This window comes from Pagrus pagrus, assembly GCF_965226575.1.
Source record: "Pagrus pagrus genome assembly, chromosome: 1".
Taxonomy (NCBI): Eukaryota; Metazoa; Chordata; class Actinopteri; order Spariformes; family Sparidae; genus Pagrus; species Pagrus pagrus.
The window spans coordinates 32,228,083-32,253,114 of record NC_140185.1 but is presented as its reverse complement, the minus strand read 5'-3'; the positions used below and the strand labels follow the sequence as shown (position 1 = coordinate 32,253,114).

General features: G+C 39.9%; 1 protein-coding gene across 9 annotated transcripts; it reads right to left on the bottom strand.

The window, feature by feature from the left end:
- Positions 1-820: 820 nt before the first annotated feature.
- LOC311260834 (protein mono-ADP-ribosyltransferase PARP6) lies at positions 821-23,877 on the bottom strand (the record flags this gene model as incomplete). 9 transcript variants are annotated; one of them, XM_084359084.1, is made up of 23 exons in its annotated part: positions 821-3,348; positions 4,006-4,090; positions 5,275-5,338; positions 5,653-5,732; positions 6,537-6,606; positions 9,053-9,125; positions 10,470-10,582; positions 10,725-10,773; positions 12,249-12,316; positions 12,712-12,777; positions 13,032-13,157; positions 13,370-13,462; positions 13,661-13,756; positions 14,144-14,275; positions 14,608-14,758; positions 17,116-17,265; positions 17,463-17,529; positions 17,697-17,787; positions 17,993-18,053; positions 18,333-18,442; positions 21,332-21,409; positions 21,929-22,091; positions 23,578-23,877. In XM_084359084.1, 22 exons carry the CDS (start codon positions 21,929-21,931, stop codon positions 3,246-3,248), a joined length of 1,929 nt encoding a protein of 642 aa, XP_084215210.1. In that variant the 3' UTR covers positions 821-3,245. The 9 variants fall into 9 exon arrangements, with proteins under 9 accessions (XP_084215210.1, XP_084215212.1, XP_084215215.1 ...); XM_084359086.1 differs by having other exon boundaries at positions 12,712-12,774; XM_084359089.1 differs by having other exon boundaries at positions 14,144-14,197.
- Between the last annotated feature and the right edge of the window lie 1,155 nt (positions 23,878-25,032).

The window sequence follows — 25,032 nt, the reverse complement described above, 5'->3', positions numbered from 1 at the left end:
GACTGTGATGTGTTTTTTTGTTTTTTTTTTACTTTTATCCTTAAAAAAATGTTTAGTATGATGTGGTGTATAGACAGAATAACCATTCATTCTTCGTGTTGCTCAAGTTCGTATGACGAATGTATATTATCCACCTCAGTGTTTATATCCACTAGCACCTCTCCCTATAATTCCCATTTGCACAGGACATATATTAACAATGTATGTGGTGATAGCAGGGCAGACATTTTGTGTTTTTAATCAGGCTGTGATTATTATCCATCCCACTTTTATTCTGTCTTTCTTCATGCATTGAGGAATAGTAATTTCAGGTGAGAATCACCAAAGCAGCATATTCTGTTATGTGTGACCAACATGCTTTGTGACAAACACAAACCAGGTGAATTATATCTCTGAAGCACGTTTCAGTCAAATCTTTTTTAAATGCAGGACACAATGCCTCTATGAATAGAAGTGCTGATTGCAGATAATTGATTTACGTCACCACGTGAACTTCAGAGGAAATCTGATTCACGTGGAAAAGGTCTGCGAACTCAGAACATTATAATTCACTTATAATTGCATCAACTTTCGCAAGTAATTATACATGTGAGAGTTATGAATGCAAAAAAAAGAAAAAGAAAGAAAGAGTCTGGTTTGAGTTTCAGTCTAGACATCAAATAGAATAGAGGACTCAGGTGGTTTCGTGTATGTGTTGGTGGAGTAATGGTGCCCCCTTCTGCTCAAAATGTGAGCACAAAGCCTCATCCACAAAAGACAATCCTGCATTTAATGGCCAAACTGTTATCCACAGAGACATCAAAGAAAAGGAGACTGTATATAAAACTGTGCAAAATCAGGCTTTATTCTTTTCATCATCATCACCATCATCATCATAATCACCACCATTGTCGTCAACATCGTCCTCGAAAAACATTACTCACCAGAGACAGACAGCTGGGGGAATGGATTCTCAAAGAGACACGCTGCTCAAATCTCTTGCCAAAAACAGGCATCAGCTATTAGCACAGTCCCGCAACACAATGAGTAAGCTGTACATGTCCATTTCTTTCTGGGCAATGCATTTCAACAGAGTTTTTCCAATGTCCTTATTTACATTTCGCTCTCTTTCAGTGCCTCAAAGTCCATTCAGTAGTCAGAATTTTTTAGTTCCAGGAGACAGGAGACTGAAAGCCCATCTCAGTACAGACTTGGTTAAGATGTTGGATATTATAGTCTCACTGACTCCATAAATATTTTTTTTCTCTCCATTTTCCTCCACCACTCGTCTGCCGCAGGTCCGAGGACAGCCCATTTTCTCCAGTTTAGGCAAACGTTGAATAAGTGCAATGTCTAGTATAATGTCAAGAAAATACAAACCCACACGTACATACATACATACAGTACATGACTAACTGATAAACTTGATTAGCTATACAAGGTTGCAATTCTCCAAGGTGAAACCATGAGAGTTGCACATTAATGCAGATCTATATCATCCAGTGTCCATTAGTCAGGGCCTGGGAGGATGTGAGCTCCTTGACTGGATACTGTCAGTAGATAGTTTGGTGAAATTGTCCATGATTATCTGTACAGTGGATTTTTGTAGGTTGTGAATCCAATGTGTAGTGTTTGCTCATACACAAAGCGATTCGTTTTTGAAATGAGATATTCACCACTTAAAGAAAAAGTGATGAACAAAATATCCGCACAGGACAGATCGTGGTAGTTTTTTTTAGAACATAAAACAAAAGCAACAGATGTAACGTGTCCACGGATTAAATCAAATCCACTGTTTTCTGTTTCTTTTTGTTTTCAGCGAGAGTAAGAAGATGGTCATATGTGTATAATTTAATTTTGATATTTTATCTGTATTGCTGTTGTTGAGGGTTAAACCAGTTTATGTTGGCCTGAAATATCCTCCATTAAGCAATTTTTGACAGCTTTGGGGGCAGAGAGACACCAAACACACTGCGACTGGGCCTTGATGCATTTTCATTCGCAGCGTTTGAGAACCGCAGCTCTCGTGAATGTTTAACATTAACGCACAGTCAAAACATTATGAGCCCTGCAGCTGATGGATACGACAACATTTTATCTGCTTTTATCGTTTTCAAAATGTCAAACTGCTCAAACTATGGAGAAAATCGTAGTACTCCAGTTCCGTATTTCAGCTTTTTGGGCCAGACAAACAGAAGCAAACCACTGCGAACACCAAAAAATGAACTTAAAGCGTCGGTGACTGCAAGAAGCTTCAGACGTGAGTGTTGACTCGCAGTGGGATCAGCAGTACTACCAGCCCTTTTGCCTCACAGAACATAATTTCAATAATGTTAACACCAGAAATATCATTGAGAGGAACTGTGAGGAAATTGTATGACCCTTGTTCTTGACCCTTCCTTTTTATACTTCTGTTCGCTCTGTTTAACCTTTGGGGGTTGTGAGGTTTTGAAAGTGCATCATCAATCAGAACCGATTTTAGTTCTGTAATAAAAATCATAACACTGTTAATGGCTGGATTTTTACACTTGATAATGTTATCAAAAAACAAAGTGCCTATAGTGTATGTAACTTGAGTTCAAGCCACACCTCGCTTATTGGATTCTGGTGGCTCCATCGAGCGAACGAGGACAAAATGACAGAGCAGAGCTCGCCCCTCAGATAACCACGTCGCAATTCATGTCATTAGTCAAAGAATATTAAATAAACGGATCAGAGATAATGCCTTTGCAAACACAATAAGAGAACAAACTTCCATGTGCATGTAAATCCATCACTTATTTTCCACAAAGGGATCTAATTATCACTTGGAATGAATTTTTTTTTTACTATTCACAAAGAGAAATGATAAATAGAGATAATTAGTCCAAAGGATCAGTAAAAGTGCAGCAGGAAAGAAGAAAGCCCAGTCGACCCTGGGTTTGAAAGTGTGTGTATGCCTGGAGAGCCACACCAGTGACTTCCCTTTTTCTTCATCAGTGTTTTACAGTTCTGTTGGAAAGTGACATGAACTGAGAAAAGCAGACTGACTTGAACCACGTAAGACCAAAACGAAGGTCAAATGAACATATAATGCGTAAACCACTTGGAGACGAGGAACAAAGGAGAGAGAGGAAAATGAGAGGACCAGAACGAAAACGACTTTAGAAATAATGTGCTCTAGAGCTTCCTCGGCCTTCAGTGTCAGGCCTGAGGTCAGCTCGCCCAAACATTCGCTGTCTGCCTGCCTGTGTGCCTCCGCCAGAGAGACGTATGGAGAACCTCCATTAGCTGGAGTAGATCTGGGTCCCAATCACGCGCATGATCTCCTTCTGCACCTTAGGCTCCTGGGTGTTGATGTTGGCATCTCCTACTTGGCCATCCTCATACCTGCACACAAAGACAACTGAGTTGACATGATGATACGGTGTCTTTTCATCCTTTCATCAACAAAATCCGGGAAGCGAGTGAATTTTAGAGGAGGCATCGTGAGGTCTGACACATGAAATCATCTTGTTTTTATTCTAACCATATCAACTGATTCTTCCAACTGAAAAATACAACCACACACTGAGCACAAGTTCAGAACTAGATTATATTTAGCTGTGATTTAAATTTGATTGCGGGCCATCTCAAATCTAATTTCCAACTCAGAAGACAGCAGTGGACATAATAATAGACTTGGCCATCTGGTGAATGAGTGTGTGTCCAAAAGCTTGGACATCAGCGGCCATGTTTTATTTGCTGAGCCAGAAAACACAGTGTTAAACATCCATATTGAAAGGCTATGACCTGAGAGGGACCCACTCGAGTGCAGTTCCAGCACCGCTCACCCATCAGCACAAATCACTCACTGCTAATTTTAAATGATGATGGGTGACATGGGACAACTGCAGCATATACAATCATTTTTTAAAATGATTAACAATGCGTTATATAAGCGTGAAAATGACCTTAAGATTTACTGGCTGCTATACCAGCTCCTGCCTAATGTAATGATACTTTCAGTCCGTGGGAGTCATGAAAGTGAATGTTGGGGACACTCACACAAAAAAGAAGCGAGTGCAGACGTGGTCGGACACTGGACACACCCAGATGTTGCCGTGTTTCTGCAGATCCTTCGATGTAATAACTGTTTAAAGGAGAGACACATGTTACACAACAACAGTATCAAATACGTTTTTATTGTACTTTCTATTATTATTTTTTTCAGTTGTAGTAGCACTGATGCTGTTGTTTTTGGTATTATACACTAACCGAACTTAAAATAAACTACACCTTACGTGCTAAAACTCAATTATTATCCTTAGTGATGTCCTTTATTTCACCTGTTTTTGTTATTGTTTTGTTTTTTTAATAGTTTTCTCCTGTTACGGTGATGATTATATTGTTATAATTGTTATAACTGGTATACATGTTTTTATTGTGTATTAATACACTCCTCACATTACCCAGTTTTATTTAAAATGTTATGATCTAATGTTAGGGTGTTTTTCACCTTTCGCCTGTTGAGATTTTTGCTTTTTGAACTGTTTTTTTTTTTTCCAATTTGATGAAAGAGACTGATAATTGTTCTATAATAACTGTTGTTAACTCATATACATTATGTCTGATCATTTTAATTTATTGTTTATTTGTTCAGAGACAACACAAACACAGCATAAAATTGTTTTAAATAGACACATATCCATACAGGCTGCTGCGATATACTGTGACAATCATGATATTTAAAAACGAAATACTGATATTGTGCTAATAATAAACGTGAAAAAATTGTGTAGATATACATCGCCTCTTAAATCATTTCAGTTTCTGTCCCTTCTTGCTTTGTGACAGTAGGTGGCGGTGATGCACCTTAAGTCTGGCTGCCACCTGCCATAAAACGGTTGTTAATTGTTTTTTTGTTATAAATTGTGTACATTTATTGCCACAGATGCTCACTTCACCTCACCGGACTTGTATTTTAGTGTTATTCATTTGCCAAAAAACAGATAATAAACAAAGTTAAAGATGAATTTGACTGAGCCTTATTTTTATATATATATTTTCTGTAGGTATTGTGGTAATATCGCTATCATTAATTCTTTACGCCACAATAATCATGCTGTGAAAATCTGATATTGTGACAGCCCTAATATCCATTATTATCTCAGCTTTCACACAACTGTTTTGTATTTTTCTATGATAGATTGCCTCGCAAACTCCACCAATATGTTGCTCTTAGCATACACGGGATTATTGACTAGACCAAAGTATCCATTATCTGTATCTATTATCTCAGCATTAACATGTATCATACCCTCTGCTCGTTATTACCTTCACACAGAGCGATGCAGTTCAGATTTCGACTCTGAAGAAACCTTGATTGTATTGGACGGCTCTATTGAAAAAAAGAGGCAACAGTTAAGTCCCACAGAGCAGCTGCAGTAAAGACTGTGATCTAACTCTAATGATCACAAACGCTGAAACCGTCAGAACCAAGACGCAGTGATTGTAAGAAACATTTCGATTCAATTTACAAAAATTGTCCTCAACTGGAAACCAATATCTTTCAGCGCTTCTATTCCTTCCTTCATTTTCTTCTTTGTGTATAATGTGAATCTGGAGCCCGACTATCTTTTTTAAAGGATAAAGTATTTCTATTATGTTGTAAATCCAGTACATGTGCGACTGTAATACATCCATTTCCCTCACCTGTGGTATGGTGTTCATTCGGTTGTAACGCTGCACCAGTTCATCTTTGGTGGGCATGCGGTGCTGTCCTTTCCCCATTCCTGCAAGAAGTAGCACACAGAGAGCAAACAACCCTGAGTCAGAACGACCTTAACTCGAGTCACTCAAGCTGTGAAAAACCTTCCTCTAGTGGTCTTGAGCTCCTTGTACGGACAAATTATTACCCACAGTGCTAACCTTCGTATGAAGGTTACTGTCCCAAATTACTGCTGAATATTTCAACATGAACTGCAACATTCAGTACGGAGAGAAAAAAAGGAGATACAGCAGGTAGCGCTGTTATCATTTTTTCCATAATTTGTCCCAGTAACTTAAGTATTTATTTCTTGGTTTTTCATAAGAAGCCATTGCTTTGAGGCTTGATTATAGTGCTCTTAAGTGTGTCCTTCTGGCAACTGGCTGACCTCTTGTCCACGTAACCAGCACCAGACACAGACTACCATAGCCGGCTCTAAAAGCCAACCTCTGAAATTGTGTTGCAACAGAATTATGCAAGGAGAAGTAAGGTAAAGTGTTTTTACATGGTTCTAGAAAACAATATAAAAAGCCAACAAAGTACAAAGTTACACACACAGATCCACTGACAGCCCCATTTTACACAGCCACAACATAATGTACGGTATGGTAGGTGGCACACAAGCTCAGATAAAAGGCCCAAGGCCCAGCACCCCAACAATGGACACACAACACAGAGCAGGACGATAGGTTTGCATGGAGAGCTCCCACAGGTGAAAATGAAGTATTCCACGATTATAATCAGGCCATGTTACAAACACAGAGCGTACGCAGTCAACACGGTGGGAAAATAAAAGGAGAGGGTGGGGGGCCGGAGGAAACGTTCCTACCTGAGTATCCAAAAGATATGCTGGAGATGGGGCTCAGATAGATGCCCTTTCCGTACGCTGCCCCATGCAGCTTGGGTTTGAAAAGAGTAGGAAGGAAGGAAGGGTCACTGAGCAGTTGCACAGGACAACCTCACACACACACACACACACACGGATGCACTCCCACACATAGTGCATACATACCAGTCGTACTCTAGATAAATCATGGAAAGGCATGTATAAGTAGAGCTAGGCAATATATTGATATTATGTTGTTATCATTATATCAGACGCTATATCGGCTGCATTACAGTTATGTGGTGTCATTTTATGAACTTACCAGACTGTTCAACTTGTCCTACTACATGTCTTTACCCACTTAGTCATTATATCCACATTACTAATGATTATTGATCAGAAATCTCACTGGGTTAATATTTTGTGAGAGTACAAATAGTCATTACTTACTTACTTAGTCAATATTTCGGTATTTGGTCAAAAATGTTATGATACTTTGATTTTGTCGCCTGGTCCTAGCATTTATGTAGTGCTTTTGAGATTCTATATTATCGAGATATTATTTTAAAAGGTGCCATATGTAAGAATTGGACGCTTGTTGAATTCATACTCGCAGCTAGCGGTCCGGGCTGGGAGCTCTGAGCACCTGGGAAGCGTTGGTGCTTACACCACCACCATGTTTTGGACCTGGACCGACCAGGGCTAGCTGGTTAGCATGCTAAACATTGCAACACAAAACATGGACGTCATAACTGTTGTCCCTCCACATGCTGTTGATAATTTTAGTCAAGTCTTGAATATTTTCAACCATAATGCTTAAATATTGCACCTTTAAGGCCATATTGCCCAGCCCTATCTAAAAGTCATTGTTTTATATATTTCTGTGACAGTTTACCTGGCAAACCCTGGTGACCAAGCACACACACACACACACACACACACACACACATCCACACACACATTAAAATCCAAAGATGGTGGATGGTAAAGAGCCAAAGAAAGAAAAGATAGTTTTATTATTCCATTTATCTGGAAAAACTCCATTAGTCTCCACAGTCACACCTTAAGCTACCAATATATTTTCTCTTCACAATGAAGATCGTGTGATGCTCTTAAATTTGATGTAAAAAATGTCCAGGTATTCAAGCAGTGCTGATGAGAAATGAGACCATGTGCGCTGACTTGAAGGTAAAGATGATGAAGAAGTATGAGGATGACTGATAATGATGATGAGCCTCCAAACAAGAATGTCCAGAATGAGGAAAAAAAAAACGAAAGGACCACAGGTGTGACGTGGACGAGTGTTCATGCGCCACCGTGAAACCAGAGGAGAAATGAGAGGAAGAACAAAGAGCGACTTGAGAATTTGGGAACAAAATGTGAGGAAGGTGGAGGTCAGGACGTGGCACATCTGGAAGAAATCAAAAGCAACAATAGACGAGGGGTTTTGTGTGATGGCTGGAGCTGGAGGCAGACTCAGTCCTCCTCCTGTGAAACACAATGACAGAGGATGGGGGTGGTGTCAATGCTCAAGGTGAAAAGGAGAGGAGAGGGAGAGAGAGATGAGCGCTGAGGCGAGATCAAAGATGGAGAGTTCAAAAGTTGGAGAACAAAGGGGGGCGTAAATGAAACACATCAGCATGATAGAGCAATCACTGCCGGCGTCAAAGTCTCAAAGATCCTTGAGATTTCACATTTAAATGTGTTTAATCCATTTCATACACGGCGGTGTATCTCCCAGCAGTCATTATCAGCTGCGTTGTGCAAAAGAGACAATCTGGCGCTCTCTAGTGCTCACTTTTTCTTCTCTGGTATGATTATTTATTTATCTTTTTTGCAGGCCTGGGTCACAAAGTGCAACACAAACACTGGCAGAAAAATATAAAGATGCAGATGGATGCAGACCTGAGTCGAACAGGAATACATTTGAAAGAAATGTTTCTGCTTCGGCCTTGAAATGATCTTTATGGTCCCGATTCGGTCTAATGTACCCATACGGTATCTTTAAGGTTTAAATTAACTTTGAATGACTGACGCTACTATTTGACCCAGGTCTGAAAAGATAATGAGTGGTGCCAGTTACTGACCTTTTGTGGATCAATCCTTTATCACCCACAGGAAGTCTATACTCACTATCATGGAGCTTGTCCTTTGCATCCTTCAGCTTCAGACCTAACCTACTCAGTGCTCTAGGTGGTTAACCCCAACAGGGCACACAGGCAGCCTCCTGACATCACAGCCGACACCACAGCCCCCTCCCTTTGTCCTGCAACAGGAAGGGACGTGCTGTCCGCTGCTGCCGGCGAAGGAGGGAAATAGGTGGCCGACATCGGCCAGGAAAATCTCCCAGTGTGCCCCGCTCGCTAAAATGCCAATTGCAAAGCTGACGAAAGGGAAGCTGGCATCCATTAACTGCAAAAATGAATCAGCCGGACAGCGAGCCTGCTCTGTCCGAGAGCAGGTTCACTGTCCGAGAGGAGATGCATCGTAAATTCCAGCCGACTGCCAGGGTTACGTACCTGCAGTTTGGTATAAGAGGCATTGACTAGTCCATTTCTCAGAACAGAGTGCCAGTTCTCTATATGGGAACCACTAGAGCAAGTGTAGAGAGAGGGAGAGATGGGAAAAAAGAGATATAACAAAGTGCTGTGTGAATATAAATGGCGTGGATCTCAGTGTGCAACCATTGACCTGTAGTGGCCAGATCCATACTGTTCAAGAATGTTGTGATAACATTTTGTCAGTGGACATTCACTATTAGTTCATTCATTATTATATTATTTACTGTTTTTGAAAATGTCATGATTTATGACTGCAGATAGTCTATAATTTGTTATATTAGTCTTTTTACTTTTTTACTATAAAAAAAGTATTTTGGAAAACGGAGAAGAACCAGAGTTCTCTTCTGCCAACAACCAAAGAGGTACTGTGGTCATCTATTTATAAAATGTGTTCGAGGATATTTTGGGACATTCTATTACATCATCAAAGTCATCTAAATTTAAATCACTTTCAAAAAAAAAAAAAGTATTTAAAGATGAAGATGAAAGCTGTCGTTGTCTGTTGAATCCATCTCCAGTATCTGGACTGTCTTAAAATAAAATACGGTGTCATGAATGCTGTTATATTTAACTAGTTCTGAAGCAGAAGTTCTTGTTCCCACAGTCTAATAAATGAACAGGGAAAAAGTTTGTAATTTCGCAAAGCAGCCGTTTATGGATTCCCTTCAAAATCTCACAGATTGTCATTAAACTGACTTTGAACGTGTATTTATAGTTCCTGCGATTCTATTTATATCAACATAAAATGATGGCAGCCAAGCTGACATTTAAATTTGGCATTAACTACTGAGAATTATTAAATTTTCAGCATTAACCAGCACAAAGAGAGACTGTTAGCACTGCTCACGAGTTAGTTGTACCCTGCGAGTGCCCAGATGGGCCGTGTGTATCTAAAATATTCAGCAAAGCCCCATCTGCTACAGTACAAATCTCCATCTCACAGATAGTGCTGGCTCCATGTGCTGGCTTCGCGAGGTGGTTTCTCCGTCCAAGAGAATGGCCACTGCTCTGTGCTGTTGTTTGTTATGGTTCCATAAAAATCTGCTAGAGTGGTTCCTCCATCCGCAACATAATGACCAGGTGTTACACTGAGACGTGTTCATGTTTGACATGAGTGTATTACTGTAATGCTAAATTATGAATGCATTTCAGTCACTATGCTTGATTTGAGATCAATTATTTACAGAAAGTGATTTCTCACGTTATATGTGCCCAACAGCCACAAGCTCGGCAATAAAATAACCTCAAATTATTTTCTGATATTTTATAACAGTCTGAATGGTTTTAAGCCTCAAAGTAGCCATTCAATAAAAACATAAGCGTTTTGATTGTACGACTGCTGCGTCAGCTAATGAGAGGAAACGGGTAGACTCACTGGAAGGCGAAGGTGCTGCCGTACAGCTTCTTGGCAGTGCGAAAACGAGCCTCCTTGGCCGGGGGGCTGCTGAGCAGCAGGAACTGGTGGGAGGTGTGCATGAATTTCAGTTGCTACCAAAATGAGACATAAGAGACGAGTGAGAGCAAGAGAGAGACAAACAGACAGAGAATGAGCATGAACCTTCAAATTACATCATGTAGCATTAAAAACTCATTTGAGGACACTTGAGGGGATGACATTCTGGTTCCCTACCCTACTCAGAGGCAGCTTGACGATATGGGACCTGTTACTGGAAATAATCCTGCAGAAAGACAGAGAGAGGATCAAAAGATAAATAACATAATGTGACACAGAATTTAGAGCGCCAGCCATTTTGCTGCCACTTTGCTTGAACCACAATGGGCCTTATTCACAGCAGACATTAAACTCCACCAATTTTACACAGTTTTTTACAGGTCTTGGGGAGCTTCTGATGAGAAAAAAAGTATGTATGTAATCTGATAAAATGCCTCCAGTGATGTCATTCAGTGACATTATGGGTAATGAAGGCACCAGGTTTCGAAAAGGAAGATGGATGCATGGAACAGAGTGCTGTAGTCATAAAACCCGGAAATCAGGTAGCATTTGTGCACTTCGGTTCCCTCGTCTCAAAGTCAATGGCTTTTTTGAATGAGTTTTCTGTTCAATGCCTGACATAAGGTCTGTGGTTACCACAGGCTTAAGATATTTGCATGTTTTGTTTTGTGGCAATAAATGTCCCACAATTTAATTAAAAAATGCTTATGTGTCTTAAAAAATGCGGTTGCCAGCAAGTGGCTAAATGAGACTACAGAAGTTGTTACGGATATTAAATGTCGTCATGCCGGACATGGACACTCATCTCTTCACTACTCTGTCTTTACAGGACTTTAACTACAAACTATTCTTACTAACTGTACAACTTGTAGATTGATCGATTTAAAGAAAACGTGTACAGTCATTTGTAGTAAGACGCTTAGTGGCGGTGACATTTATATAATACGACCGCAATGTAGTCTGTTTATAGCCTAACATTAGCTTTTTACTTGTAGAGTTTTAATTTACATTTCCAAAATCACAAAAGTGGTGTTCATCTGTGAAGATTATGTTGCTGAACAAAACGTGTAAGTATCATATGCTTGTGTTGTGTGAGCTTATTTTCGGCAATAATCCAAAATCCAATTCCAAAATCCCATTGGCTTTTAATCGAGGAAATCAGGGCGAACTTCCGAAGGTGATGTCTCTGGTTCTGCTGAATCGATTTTGATGATTTGTTTTTAAACTGTCCATAATGAATAGTTTGGATGGATAGTGATGGAAACTAACAGTGTTATTGGAGTGCAATGCTAAACAAGTGGGCTGGGTTTCAAAACCTGGCACCTACATTAACCACAATGCAACTTAACCACTGAGTGACATCACTGGAGGTAATTTTATCAGATTACATGCAGCTTATATACACAAATATATTACTGTTTCACATATACAGTAGTACTATGTAACGAAGGCTCCGCTTAATTCAAGTGTCCCAGTGAGCCATGACAATGTGTGGCAATGCAGCTAAATGAAATTGGGCCAACATTACTTTTTTTTATGTCTTCAATGAAAAAACACATTAACATTGCTATGTTGTCCACGATCATTTATATACTCTCTGCAAATGAGCAGTGCTGTGTTTTAGATTCTCGAATCAAATTAAATCCTGTTAACATTCAAAGCAGAGTAAGCCCATATTTCGAGCCGCTCCTGTCTACTCACCACTGTAGCAGAGGGTGGGCCAGAGGGTCAAGTTTGTCCATCTGTTTCTTGATCTCTAGATATGAGCCCTGGGCGAAAAAAATAAAAACACAAGCATGTGTTGTTTGCAGTTCGTTTCTGGTTTTCCACAGATTTCTTTTTTTTTTTTTTTTTTCACAAAGTCAAATGAGCAAGTGTTTAAAAACAGACTCATGATTCCTTTAATACATAGTACAAATGCAGGCAAGCCACAGTGGGTACGCAACAATGGAAAGAAGAGTGTGGAAGCACAGAGACGATAAACTAATCTGCAACTGACACCGATAAAACAAAGACCCCACCCATGCAGCTTGAACACCACAGTCTAAAGTAAATACTAAACTAAGCTATATTAAACTAAATACAGTCACAGTGAAACATAGAGTGATGATGTCACATGGACTAAAAAAAACTTCCTTCTCTCCCTCCCATCTCCTTCTTGTACCTGGGTCATTTCCCGAATGGACATGACGCTGTCCAACGCTTTCTGCAGTCTCTCATAATTCTTCTTCTGTGTTCATCGGTTGAGCCAAACATCCATTGTATGCAATGAGAGTGGGAACAACATACAGACGTCTAAAATCACTTGTAGAGATAAAAGCTCGTAATATCCATGCTATGAAAATGTTTGTAGTTTAGTTTAGTTTGTGATTAAGTACACAGCAGTGGTTTTAACAGAGTGTATTTACAAATGTATGTGTCATCCTGGAATGATTATCTATTGATTCAATCAGTAATCACAATTTCAGCAGTGAGGGTGCAGACCTTTGGGTTGAAGGCAAGCGTCTTGGGGTCATTGGGGTCGACGACTGATGGGTAGGGCTCAAAGATGATGCTCTTACGGGGAGACTCGAGAGCAGCTCGACACATAGCCACCAGCAGGTCGACCACCTGGGGAGAAAAGGATTTTATGTCTCAGTTTCAGGATAAACTAATCAGAAGTGAACATCATCACAGCTTCCGCTACAGTCTAACGTGTCACTGCTTGACGCGCTTGTGTTTTGTGTTACTTTTCAATCTAAAACCAAAGGGAATCTTTGAGAAACGACAATGAATCACCGCGGGAGCAAAAGATACAAATAATCCAATATATCTGTTGTCACCTCTGCTCCGGTCGCCACTTCCTCAGCAGCTCCGGACATCACACCCAGAGTGTAGAAGGAGAACACACACAGCTCCCTGGTGCACACAGCCGGCTTTATAAACATACAAGAACATAAATGTGTCAAAAAAAAAAGTACACAATCTTGGAAACTTCTCACAATGGCGGAAAATTAATTTACAGATCATATAACTTGTGAAATTACAGAAAGAAAACTTCATGTACGTGCTGTTCATCTTGATTTCTTTTTAGCTAATCTATACTGTTTGTTTCTCCTCCTCCTCTCTGATACCTTCAGCATGGATCCATTCTGAAAGACGTGCTGCTCGTCACACACCACGCAGTACTCGTTGAGCGTGGGGATCCTCTGCTCTGAGTACTTCATTATCTGTGAACAGAAAAGCACAGTGGTGTCCCCTGTTATCACTCTCACCTGCAGCACTACCATATAAAGGAACTAGTTTGGCAGCAGAATTGTGACAAAATTACAAATGTGTACTGCAATTATGGCTGTCTTAACTTGTTTACGAGGTGCTAGCACAACAATGCACTGTGGGCCCAACCCTTTGTCCCTGCTGGCTACCAGCAGATGCACAATCCCCCGCGTATAAACAGCTAATACAATACAGCCAACAGATTGTAAGGTTGGCTTTTATTGTTGCTCACACACATGCAGTTACCACAATTGTTCGTCATGTTTTGGACTGCAGAAATGACTCTGAAAAGACAGGCTGTATAAGTGGACTCTTTCTTTCATTCTCCTGGAGGGTCTAACCTGCACTAAGAAGCCGTACTCCAAGGTAGGGATGTTCTTGCAGTGGCCGCCCGCCTGGGATGAGAAAAACAATTCAATCAGCTGCCTCGTGGTAATCTGCGCTGGGGCCCTGGCCGCCGGGACAGCCACAGTCTGATGGGTCAAGTGAAGACAAAGCATTATGGGAAACGGCGCAGCAGCCATGTTACGGTAGGGGTAAGGAAAGGCTCAGGTGGGAACAGTGCGGGTGGCGGGTGACTGAGAAGAGGGTCACAGTGGATTAAAACAGAGAAGAATGATACAGCAGCATTTACCATCAAGATTTGGCAGAGTTGTGGATGACTTTGAAGCACTTATCATAGTATCATGAGCTTCTATATCAGCATTGTTTCAAGTGTGTGTGAGGAGTGTAAAAATCAGAAATGGTATCTGACTCCAAATCTGAGACATGTACGGGTGCTGAATTGTCCAGACTGGCTCCTCACCTGGCTGTTTGGTGGATAGCTGAAGAGCTCCCCTTTAGGGTTCTTCATGGTGCATGAGATAGAGCGATTCATCAGGCGGGTCACTCTCAGCTCAGGGACACTCAGCTTCCCTTTTAAAACCGTGTCTTGGATCAGAGGAAAACTTGGAGACCTAGAGAGAAAAAAGGCGGAACAATTTATGTGCATTACTTCACCAGCCGTTATTTTTCTACGATGAGAAGGTGCTTACGGTGTTTTTGTAAAAATGACACAGAGGAGGGTTTGGCTTCAAAGGCAAAACAAAAACAGAAATGCAGCTTATTATCTTATTGTTTCTAGAAATACAATTGTATTAGCAACATAGCTCAGCTGTGTGTATTCTCGCATGAGACTACACACTCACACTACACCTATTTTATCTCAGATAACTGGAATCTGTTTGGGCAGCAGCTCATGTCACTCACTGCTAATATACAAGAACCAGTGTTCACTTCCACCGTGACCCTCAGTACACTATCCATGTACACTCTTGACATGAGACTCCTGTCAAGTTGTGAGGTTGTCAAGACAGCCTAGTAGTTAGTGAAGCTGACCTCCATCGAGCGGGCCGGGATTCAATCCCCATGCACCCATAACTGTCAAAGAATCCCAGAGAAAGACAGAGTCCGTGAAGAGTACTTCCCCCCTGGGGAAATCGGTTGAGTGTGTCAAATTTTGAGTTTAAGTCAATCTGCAGTCTGCTGTGTCAGAGCTTCCTCTCCCTCGCTTGTCTTCTTTGCTACAGTTCATCTCTCGCAGATACAACCTTCACAAAGTATTTCTATCCTTACAGCTTGCAGTCAGTTGACCAGATGGATTGCATTTTTTACCCTGATTCTGTACTGATTTGTTCGCTCCTGTTTCTACCAACTGAAAAACATAGTCCACAGCTGAGATGGAGTGATTACACATGCATTTATTTCCTCCTATCTTGATTACTGCAACTCCCTTTTCACCTGCCCATAAACCACTTACAAGTGTCTCAAAACGTTGCTGCCAAGCTTCTGACCAACTCCTCCAAAAGGTCTCATATCACACCAATTGTGATGTCTTTAGACCGTCTTCACACCAAAACTCAACATCCCGTTCGAGATTCTTGTAATAACGTTCAGAGCCTTGCATGCTCAGGCACCTGTCCACATCGAAGAGCTTACTGCTGCCATATAATACCAGCAGGACACTGAGGGCCTCTGATCAGGGATTTGTTGGTTGTTTCAGGCTGAAGACAAAAGTCCTTTTAAGGTTGTAGCTTTTAACTTTGGAGCCTTTAAAAAGCAGCTCAAGACCTGTATGTTTAGACCTGATTGTTTAATACGTATTTGTATTTGTTCTGCCTCCTGTTTTAGATGGTTGTCTGACTTAAATGTCCTTTGCTTTGTCCCTTATTTGCTTTTTATTTATTTTTTTCCTCTGTGAAGCACCTAGTGATGTCTACATTTGAAAGCTGCTACATAAATAAACATATTACTGCTATTATTTTCATTATTTTCATTATTTTCCCTCAGAAATCTTGTATCTCGCTGTATAAGTGTGTACGTCAATAAAATTCATTTACGTTGCACTTTTCTAGATTAAGAGTGAAAAAGAAAGACAAAAGAAAAATATTAAATAGACAATCTAGAAGTTATTTATAAAATAGAAAATACTGAATAAACTGAATCGAAAATTCACATCATTACGTGTAAAACAGGATATTTCTTTATACAGACGTCTCTAAGTTTAGGGATGCACATGAAACTATGAAACCCTACACCTATATATGATTTATTCTTAAAAATAACAGTCCGTAAGCAATAATAGGCCGTTTCTAAATGATTATTACCAACCAACTGTAAATTAATAAATTAATCTGCCTTTTGTCATTTCCTTACAACGCTTGTGACAACATTACATTGAGTTACAGGAACACTTTCAAATCTACCTCCTGTGGAGAAATGCAAAACATAACTAAACATTATGCCAACATAACGCTAAAATAGTCACAACTGCTACAATTGTTTTTCTACACTTAAGCAAAATTAATCAGTGCTCTCCTCCTTGAGTGATTGCAGACACTAGGAAACAGTGAAGTGTTTACAAAGAAATCAGAACAGTAACTAATAAAACTGTGTTTTTTACGACCTAATTATCAAGCCAAGCATCACAGTCATAGTCACAGGTGAACCACACAGGTGGACCTAAACATCTGCATCTGGTGACCAAAGTAGCGTATCAGTGTATCAGATATCAGATATCGTCAAAAATTTCAATATCTTCCATTCCTACAACTGTATCCTGTCAATATACAACATAGGATGCACATTTGTTTATGTGAAAATGTTACAAGTGATGATTTACAGCGTACATTTACTCCTGACTGGAGTGTCGGTTACTAGCCCAAAATGTGCCGCATGCTGTGTATAAAACAAAGGCATGGTTGTATCCATGCCTTGAAAAGGATACACAACATTAGAGAGAGAGAGAGAGAGAGAGAGAAAGAGAGAGACCTACTTGGGTATGGGGGAGAAGATGCTGAGCCCGGCGCGGAACTTCTTGATGGTTCCTCCGGCTTTGAACCAGCTGTGCCGCTTCTCCTGCTGCGCCTTGAGGAACTCATTACTGAGGTGCTTCCACTGCTGCGAGGTGAACGTGCTCAGGATCCTGTATGAAGGCAGAGAGGAGCGCCAGTGAACGCGTTGTTGTGCATTATTATTTTGTTTGAGTGAAGATTACTATTATGCATCTATCCAGACCAAAGTGAGTAATCTGTGATTTGTATTTCTGGGAAAAATTAGGTCAAACGATGAAATCTACTATACACAATTTCCCTGTGAAACATTAGAGGTGACATGACTTACTTTTTGAGCTGCAGGCCCAGGCTGAAGCCTTCTTTATTGGAGGGCTGGAACACTTCCACTGACGGCTCTGAGGAAAGATGACTAACATTATTACACAGACACACACGCGCGCGCTTGCTTTCACTCTCCCTCTTGTATTGCACATATTGTACTCACCTCCTACGCTCAGTGAGTGGCACAAATACCTAAAGTCCCTCCCAGAAAACCAACATCCACACTGACATCTTTACTCACCAGGTCCATCGAGGTACTGAGAAAGAGAAAAGCGCAGTCTCAGAATAATGGGCTCTGTTCTGATAACTTTCCAAGCTGTCGCAACCTCCTCCTGAGTCAGACACACACACACATACACACATACACACAAATATACAGAGTTAGCATCCTAATTAGGGCCATTTCTCATTACATAAATAAGTTATGAGCGCACGATGCATTATAAATGACGTGTTACTTTGCAAAATGTCAACGTTCGAATAGTAATAGGCAAAGACGGAGGAGGTGTGTGCATGGAGAGAGGATTGCTGACTCACATCTAAGAAACCGATGTTAATATGAAGATCGATGTCCACGTCATCAATTGTTCCATACTCCCTGTTTAGAGACACAACAACAGATAAAGTTAGTTTATCATAATTAATGGGATGCATTACACTCCAACCCTTTCAACTGATTATCCCTTGAGGGAGAAAAATAAGGGTTATTTTTTTCCTAATTTGCCAGACACCGCCCAGCTGAAATTAGCACACAATATATCTGAGTCATGCCTCTGTATAGTGTGTGGTAAATGAAGAAGTACTGTATAGCACACAAAATTGATCAAAACAAACTGTTAAACACTTAAGTGTGTGTGTGTGTGTGTCAGTACTGTACCTAACAGAGACAGCGCTGTCGGTGTAGATGTCTTTTACTGCCTCAATATCTGCGTCCAGCTGAGGATGGCGGTACAGGTCGGCAGCACAGCTCCCCTGTAACAAGCAGCACTGTTCACAGTTACAGCACATGAAAGGTTACGGAGCAGTGGCTCTGTTTTTTATCTCACCTAAACACACAGCTTTGTCAAATGAATTCAAGATACCTCAACACCGCTCAGCATGTTAATCTGATTTACAAAAAATATTTGGAAGCAGATATTATTCAACACAGCTCATTACTTAAAGTGGATTCTGACACAATAATGTTTATAATGTTAAATAATTATGGTTTTTTTTTAATAATGCACTCAATGTAACTAAGTTTCTAGGTTGGTTGGTCAAGTTTGCATTCGTAGTGCTATTTATCCATTACTTTTAGCTAACTATTTCAATTGTTTATTACTTTTAGCTATCTCCACCATTTATCTATGACTGTCAGCTAACGTTTTCAACCTGTGTTAACTATAATTAACTATTCAAGCATCTATCTATTCTTTTTAGCTAATTCACCCGTCCATTACTTTGAGCTAACTATTTAAACCAGTTATTTACTACTTTTAGCTACCCATTTCAAACATTTATCGATTTCAATAAGCTAACGACTGTATTTAAAGTATTTATCCATTAATTTTATCTCTCTATTACAAAAACATATCCATTGAATTTGGCTTACCATTTCAACTGTTTATCTATTACTTTTAGCTTTATCAACCATTCATGTGTTTAGCTAACTATTTTAATTGTTTATTTATTACTTTAAGCTATCAATTTCCACTATTTATTTATGACTGTTAGCTAACAATTTTAAACCTGTGTTTACTATTATTAAATAGTCAAGCATCTATCTATATTGTAGCTATTTCCACCATCCATTACTTTTAGCTAATTAATTATTTTTTTTACTCTTAGCTCCCTATTTCAAACATTTATCCATCACCATATGCTTACTACTTCATCTATGTATCCATTATTTTTAGCTCTGTATTACAAAAACTGTATTTCAACTGTACTAATGTATCTATTACTTTTAGCTTTATCAACTATCCATGTCTTTAGCTAACTTTTTTGATTGTTTATTTATTACTTTAAGCTATCATTTTCCACCATTTGTCTAAGACTGTTAGCTAAGAATCAACCTGTGTTGACTATTATTAACTATTGAAGCATTTTTCTATTATTTTTGGCTATTTTAACCATCCATTATTTTAGCTAACAAGCTAGCTTGAGCTAGCTGACTATTTGAACCAGTTAACTATTACTTTTAGCTGCTTATTTCAGATATTTATCCATTACATTTGCCTAACCTTTACAACTCTTTATGCAGCACATTGAGTAACTATTAATTTTAAAGCTATTTCCATCATTCACACATTAATTTTAGCTATTTGTCTATCTATTACTGTTACTGGTTTTCAACACACTCAATCCCAACACATAGTCTCATGGTGTTACAGCTGACTCACTATATAAATACAATTTCTTTTCTTTTTTTTTTTAAATCACCTGAGCAGTTTCATCTTTCACTTCTTCAACACACACTTCAGACCAGACCAGATCATCACATCACGAAATAACATCCCAGTTGAAAAATGTCAGAACTGTCCTTTAGAAAGTCCAGGTCTTCCCTAGCTCTGATCCAACATCAAGTTATATCATCATTTTATATTTGCAGTTACAAAATACGATGTTCGATGGAAGAATTTTGTTCAGGGACAAAAAAAAGTGAGCAATGACAATTTCTTTGAATGAGATGAGTTAGCGTTAGCAAGATCTCAAACAGCAGGAGTGAATTTTCATTGTTTTTCATTCTTGTATTATATTTTTTATTTTTATTTTTCAGTGATGGTTTTACACCCTCTCATATCATATGTCCTGGGGTTACCTCACCAGATCTGTTATCCTCCGTACATAGCATTTTTTAAGTATTAATAATAACAGTTGACTTAAGTTTGTTTTACATTTTCCTGGTGTCTAGACTTGAAGTCAGACTCTCATCTCCTCAGCTCTGAGTGAGTAGAACAGAGCTAATGCTTTCATCCTTATCTTCAATATGCTGCTTTCATGTTCTCTGACTGCATAGAAATGAGCTTTAAGTCCCCAGACTGGATTTACATTTCAATCACAAGACTTGGGAGATAACAGTAAAAAAGGATGAGTAACAGATTAAGATCTTCTATGGAACTGAAGCATTGGACATGAAATGGCAGCCACAGAAATGGATTTGGCAGTGTTGCTGGGGAGGCTTTGTTACAAATGATTGCAAAGGGTGAAAGTACTAAAACTGATTTGTACTTTAGTGGCAAGTGTCATATTTTTGAGAAAAAAATCATATTTAAGACCAAACCCCTCACATTTTAATAGAATATCCTGCTTCAGATGGATTTAAGTATGCCCTGCTAGCAGCGAGACATTAGGATGTAAATGTCAGTGAGCTGGTCCATCTGTTCTGCCCTACCAGAGAAAGATCTCAACAGTTATTCACCACATTGCCATGACATTTGGTCTAAATATTCATAATCCCCAATAGAATGATTCCAAAGATTTTGGCGACCTCTGATTTATTGTCTGGCACCACAATTAGGTAAAAAGAAATTCCCCTTGACCAGCAATCTTAAAAAAACTGCTTGTTTTCTTTGAACCTTGAAGTGTTATTCATGAGTAAATGTTCAAAATCTTATGTGCTTCTTTTGCTGCCAACAAATTTTAGCAGTAGGATGTGCAAGTCAGCAAAACACATCCTTTCAGAAGCTCTTTTATTGTTTGTTAGGGAATAAAATATTCATACCGAGTCCCGAGGTTATTATGTTTTTTTAATTATGGTGTGGTGTTGTTTTTGAAATTTGAAAGATGATAACGATACTAGCTCGCATCAGCACTTAAAAACAACATTTCAGTATCATGCACTACCATATTAAACATATAGATTGACTGTAGAAAGTGTAATAGAGTCTGCTCTACCTGAATGCCATACAGGAACTGTTCCGACTCATTCTCCCCGTCCGACTCCTCATCTGTCCAACACTGGCCTTTGATGTCCTGTGGGCCCACACATTGTGAAAAGGCCATTATAGTGGAGTGGAAAGAAAATGCAACCTCTTTCTATCATCCTTTCATCTCGGCATCCTTTCTCACATCTCCCTATTTAGCCTCTCGTTCAAGGGGCTTCAAAAACACTGCTTTATATAGCATCTCAAAGAGAGAGAGAACCGAAAAGGCTCTATTAATTTCAAAGAGACAGGATATTGTCTGAATTGAACCCGTCAGAAGTACTGACAATTAAAAGGGATGTGACAATAAAAATATCTTTTTTACAAAAATAGCCATGTCAGCTCTTGTCATTTTGAGCAATGCCTGAAGCCTGGAGATCCTGTTGCATAAACAGTACAGTATCTAACTTATATTAAGCCAGTACAACATTTTAGTTTCTATGCAAAGTCTACACTCCTAATTTATTAAATTCACAATTTTCTACATCTTAAAAAAAGCAAAACATGAATGACTGACGAAGCCTTATCGTATTCAGGGATTACAGCAATAGGATCGTCGCTGTCTTACCATTGGGTCTGCTGTTCATAGAGCTCACTCAGACAGGTTTAGGCCTTTGAATACTGCCAACCATTGCAGCCTATTTCCAGTCGGAAGGAACGAAAACAGAAAACCAGAGCGCCTCTTTGACCGACCGCCTCTTTTTCCTCGCACGCTTCGCAACCGCAAAAACCTTAAAGGAAACAGAAATTGCGGTTCAGTAAAGGAAGAAAACATGAAACAAAGAGGCCATTTCCAGTGATGCCATGCTTTGTAAATGGTGCCCTCCTCCTCTTTTTCTTTAAATGGTCTGCACTTCACCTTGCCATGTATCCTAGCAACAGCCATCTCTGCCTCCATTCAGAGTGGCATTAATCACTGTGGAGAGAATGTGTGGGAGATATGTGCTGTACGTTCGGTACCCAGGATGTCTCCATTTCTTTGTTTTGTTTTGTTTTTTTTCCAGGAACTTCATCTATTAATATCGAAGCACCAAAGGCTGGCGCACCTTCATAGACGCACGGAGAAAACAGCGCATCTGCTGATGTCAGTGCATTGTTGGACTGACGTTTTTCATTTGCCTGGCAAAAAAAAAATGGAAGGATGTATTTGAAATGCCACGTAATTTCCTGGGTTAGCATGAGGAGAGCACACGGTGGCAACAGGGTGTCGAGTAAAGACATTTCTCAAGAATGTAACACGACAGAATAATGGTTGCCAAAAAAGTAGTAATATTAGGTGTCATGACGACAAAAATACAGAGAATTTATGATAAAATCAGAAGAAAAGCAGCGAGGGTAAACAACACGACTGATATAACAGAGGCAGCTACAGCACAATGTGTTTCATGGCGACCCATCACATTTTGTGTCAGACATGTAAACAATGAGCGTGGTGTCCTTTTAACAAGACTTGCACATTTGACACCGCACACATTAAAATGTACATAGTGTGGTGCATATTGAACTAAAATGAGAAGAATGAGAATTTCTAATATTTTTTCAGGACGTGCAGACAAAGACTGGATGGAAACGAAGCTTGGTGCTGCAAGATCTCCACAAAACCATCAGGCGTGAAGGCATCTATGCTATTTCTAGGTCAACAGAAGTAAATGAACACAGATTATTAATTTCTTCCTGGTTTCTTGCACTCAACACAAGGCATTGAGCTCAACCCTTCCTTAGATTGAGCCGTTATCTGCATGTCTGTACACAATAATCACAACACTGTGTTTTTCTCTCCCTGATTATCTCTCCTTTTTTTAATGTTACGATCTGGCTCCTCTCTGGTCTTGAAAAACCCTTCCAGACATCAACTGCACCCTACTGAACGCAGATCTGTCCTCATTACCACGTCTTCCAATCCAGCTCCTCTGGTCTTCTTTATGTGCCTGCTGCCCTGCCATGTCCTCAACACTGCTAGCATCTACACCCCTCTGCTTCCCCCACTCCCCGCCATTCCCACAGCCTCTGTCGTCTCACATACCAACAGTCGGCGACAAAGTGCCCCCCCTCCCTGACTCCCTCCCTCCCTCCATCCCTCCAACCCCCCCCCCCCACGTCCACCACCACCGTCCCCATTCCACCTTCTGATAATATTCAACACAAACACAGATGCAGTCAGGCGGATTTTCCCCTCCCCCCACGCTCGGCACCCCTACCCCATCCATCCACACTTACCTCCACAGAGGATGGAGACTCGGATGCTGTCCTTGCCTCAGCTGCTCCCCCTCTTAAAGGGCACACCTGCCCCTCTCTCTCGGTGGCTGTTTTCCGCTGAAACGATAGATGACAATAAGCCCATTAAAATAGGATATTAGAGAAAACCAGAGCCCACAATCCAGTTCTTCAGCGTCTGTCCTCTTGGTGCTAATGGTGTGTGTGTGTGTGTGTGTCTGCGAGCAATCCAGCTGGTGTGTGTTAGTCTGTGTGTTTATCTATTGCAGATCTCTCTGCTCCTACTGCTGTCTTATATTTTGCCTGACAACACTGAGGGGTCTGAGCATGCTCAGTGAGATCAGGCAAGCCGGTCATGTGACCTGCAGCTGACTGCACTGCTGCTGCTGAGAAATCAGAGGAAAAATGGAGGAAAATGGCTCTGCCCATGTATATGCGTCTGCCTGTGTGTGTGTGTTTTGTGTTTGTCTGGATGCCTAAGTCAGTGACTATGTGCAATTATGCTCTGGAAGCAGCTTCTGGTTGATATTCAAGTGTCTAAACTTATTTATTATTTTAAAAATGAAAGAAAGAAAGAGAGAAGGCACAAATGTGCTCGCTCCATTTGTGCTTCACACTTGACCTGCACTGCATGCTGTACAAATGCAGCTAAGCATAAGCTGAATTAATCTAATATTCAAATGATATTATATATTTCATTAACATTTTTAAAAAAATAATATAACAGAAAACATTTCTGCGTCTGTGACACACTGTCATTGTCTGTGTGTGTGAGATAATGGCCATTAGGCTTTTGAGCTAATCAGTCTTTACCCTAATTATCTCGAGGTATCTACTTAAGAACTGACCTAAAGAATGGACAGATTAATGAACAGGTGCTCGGCCATCCGTCTGCTCGATGTGTGGCTGTAGTCAGGAAATGAAAAGAGGAACTAACCGCACTATATAAATATGGGAAAACATTCTGGCATCATGCCATAGCTGCTTCGTCATGCACAGCTAAACTGCCTGGTACTTCCCCTAAAATGATAAGGTGTTCCAGGTACAAATCAAGCGTTCACTACAGCAGTAGCCTGGGTACAATCTTCCACTTGTAGTCCAACTGTTCTTAACTGTACAACAACAGTCATGTGTTATTTCTGCAGCTGAATATGCAGATTGTTAAATAATTCAGCTGTCTGAATTACAACATCTTTCTTCTTTTGTGAAAGAAATCAACAGTTGAGTCCCTCAAAAATGTAAATATGCTGTGTATATAATGTTTGCTAAGCTAAGAACACACTTTGTATACACTTTACCACTAAAGCAAAAATTCCTTTGTCTTAATTTGTTTTTGTTTCTTTTTGCAGCATTACATTATGTGCTATAGTTACACATCTTCAAATATTTCCCCCCTTGATGACATGAGAGATTTCTTATGGATATTACCCATCACCAATGGTCCCAATTAATGTTATT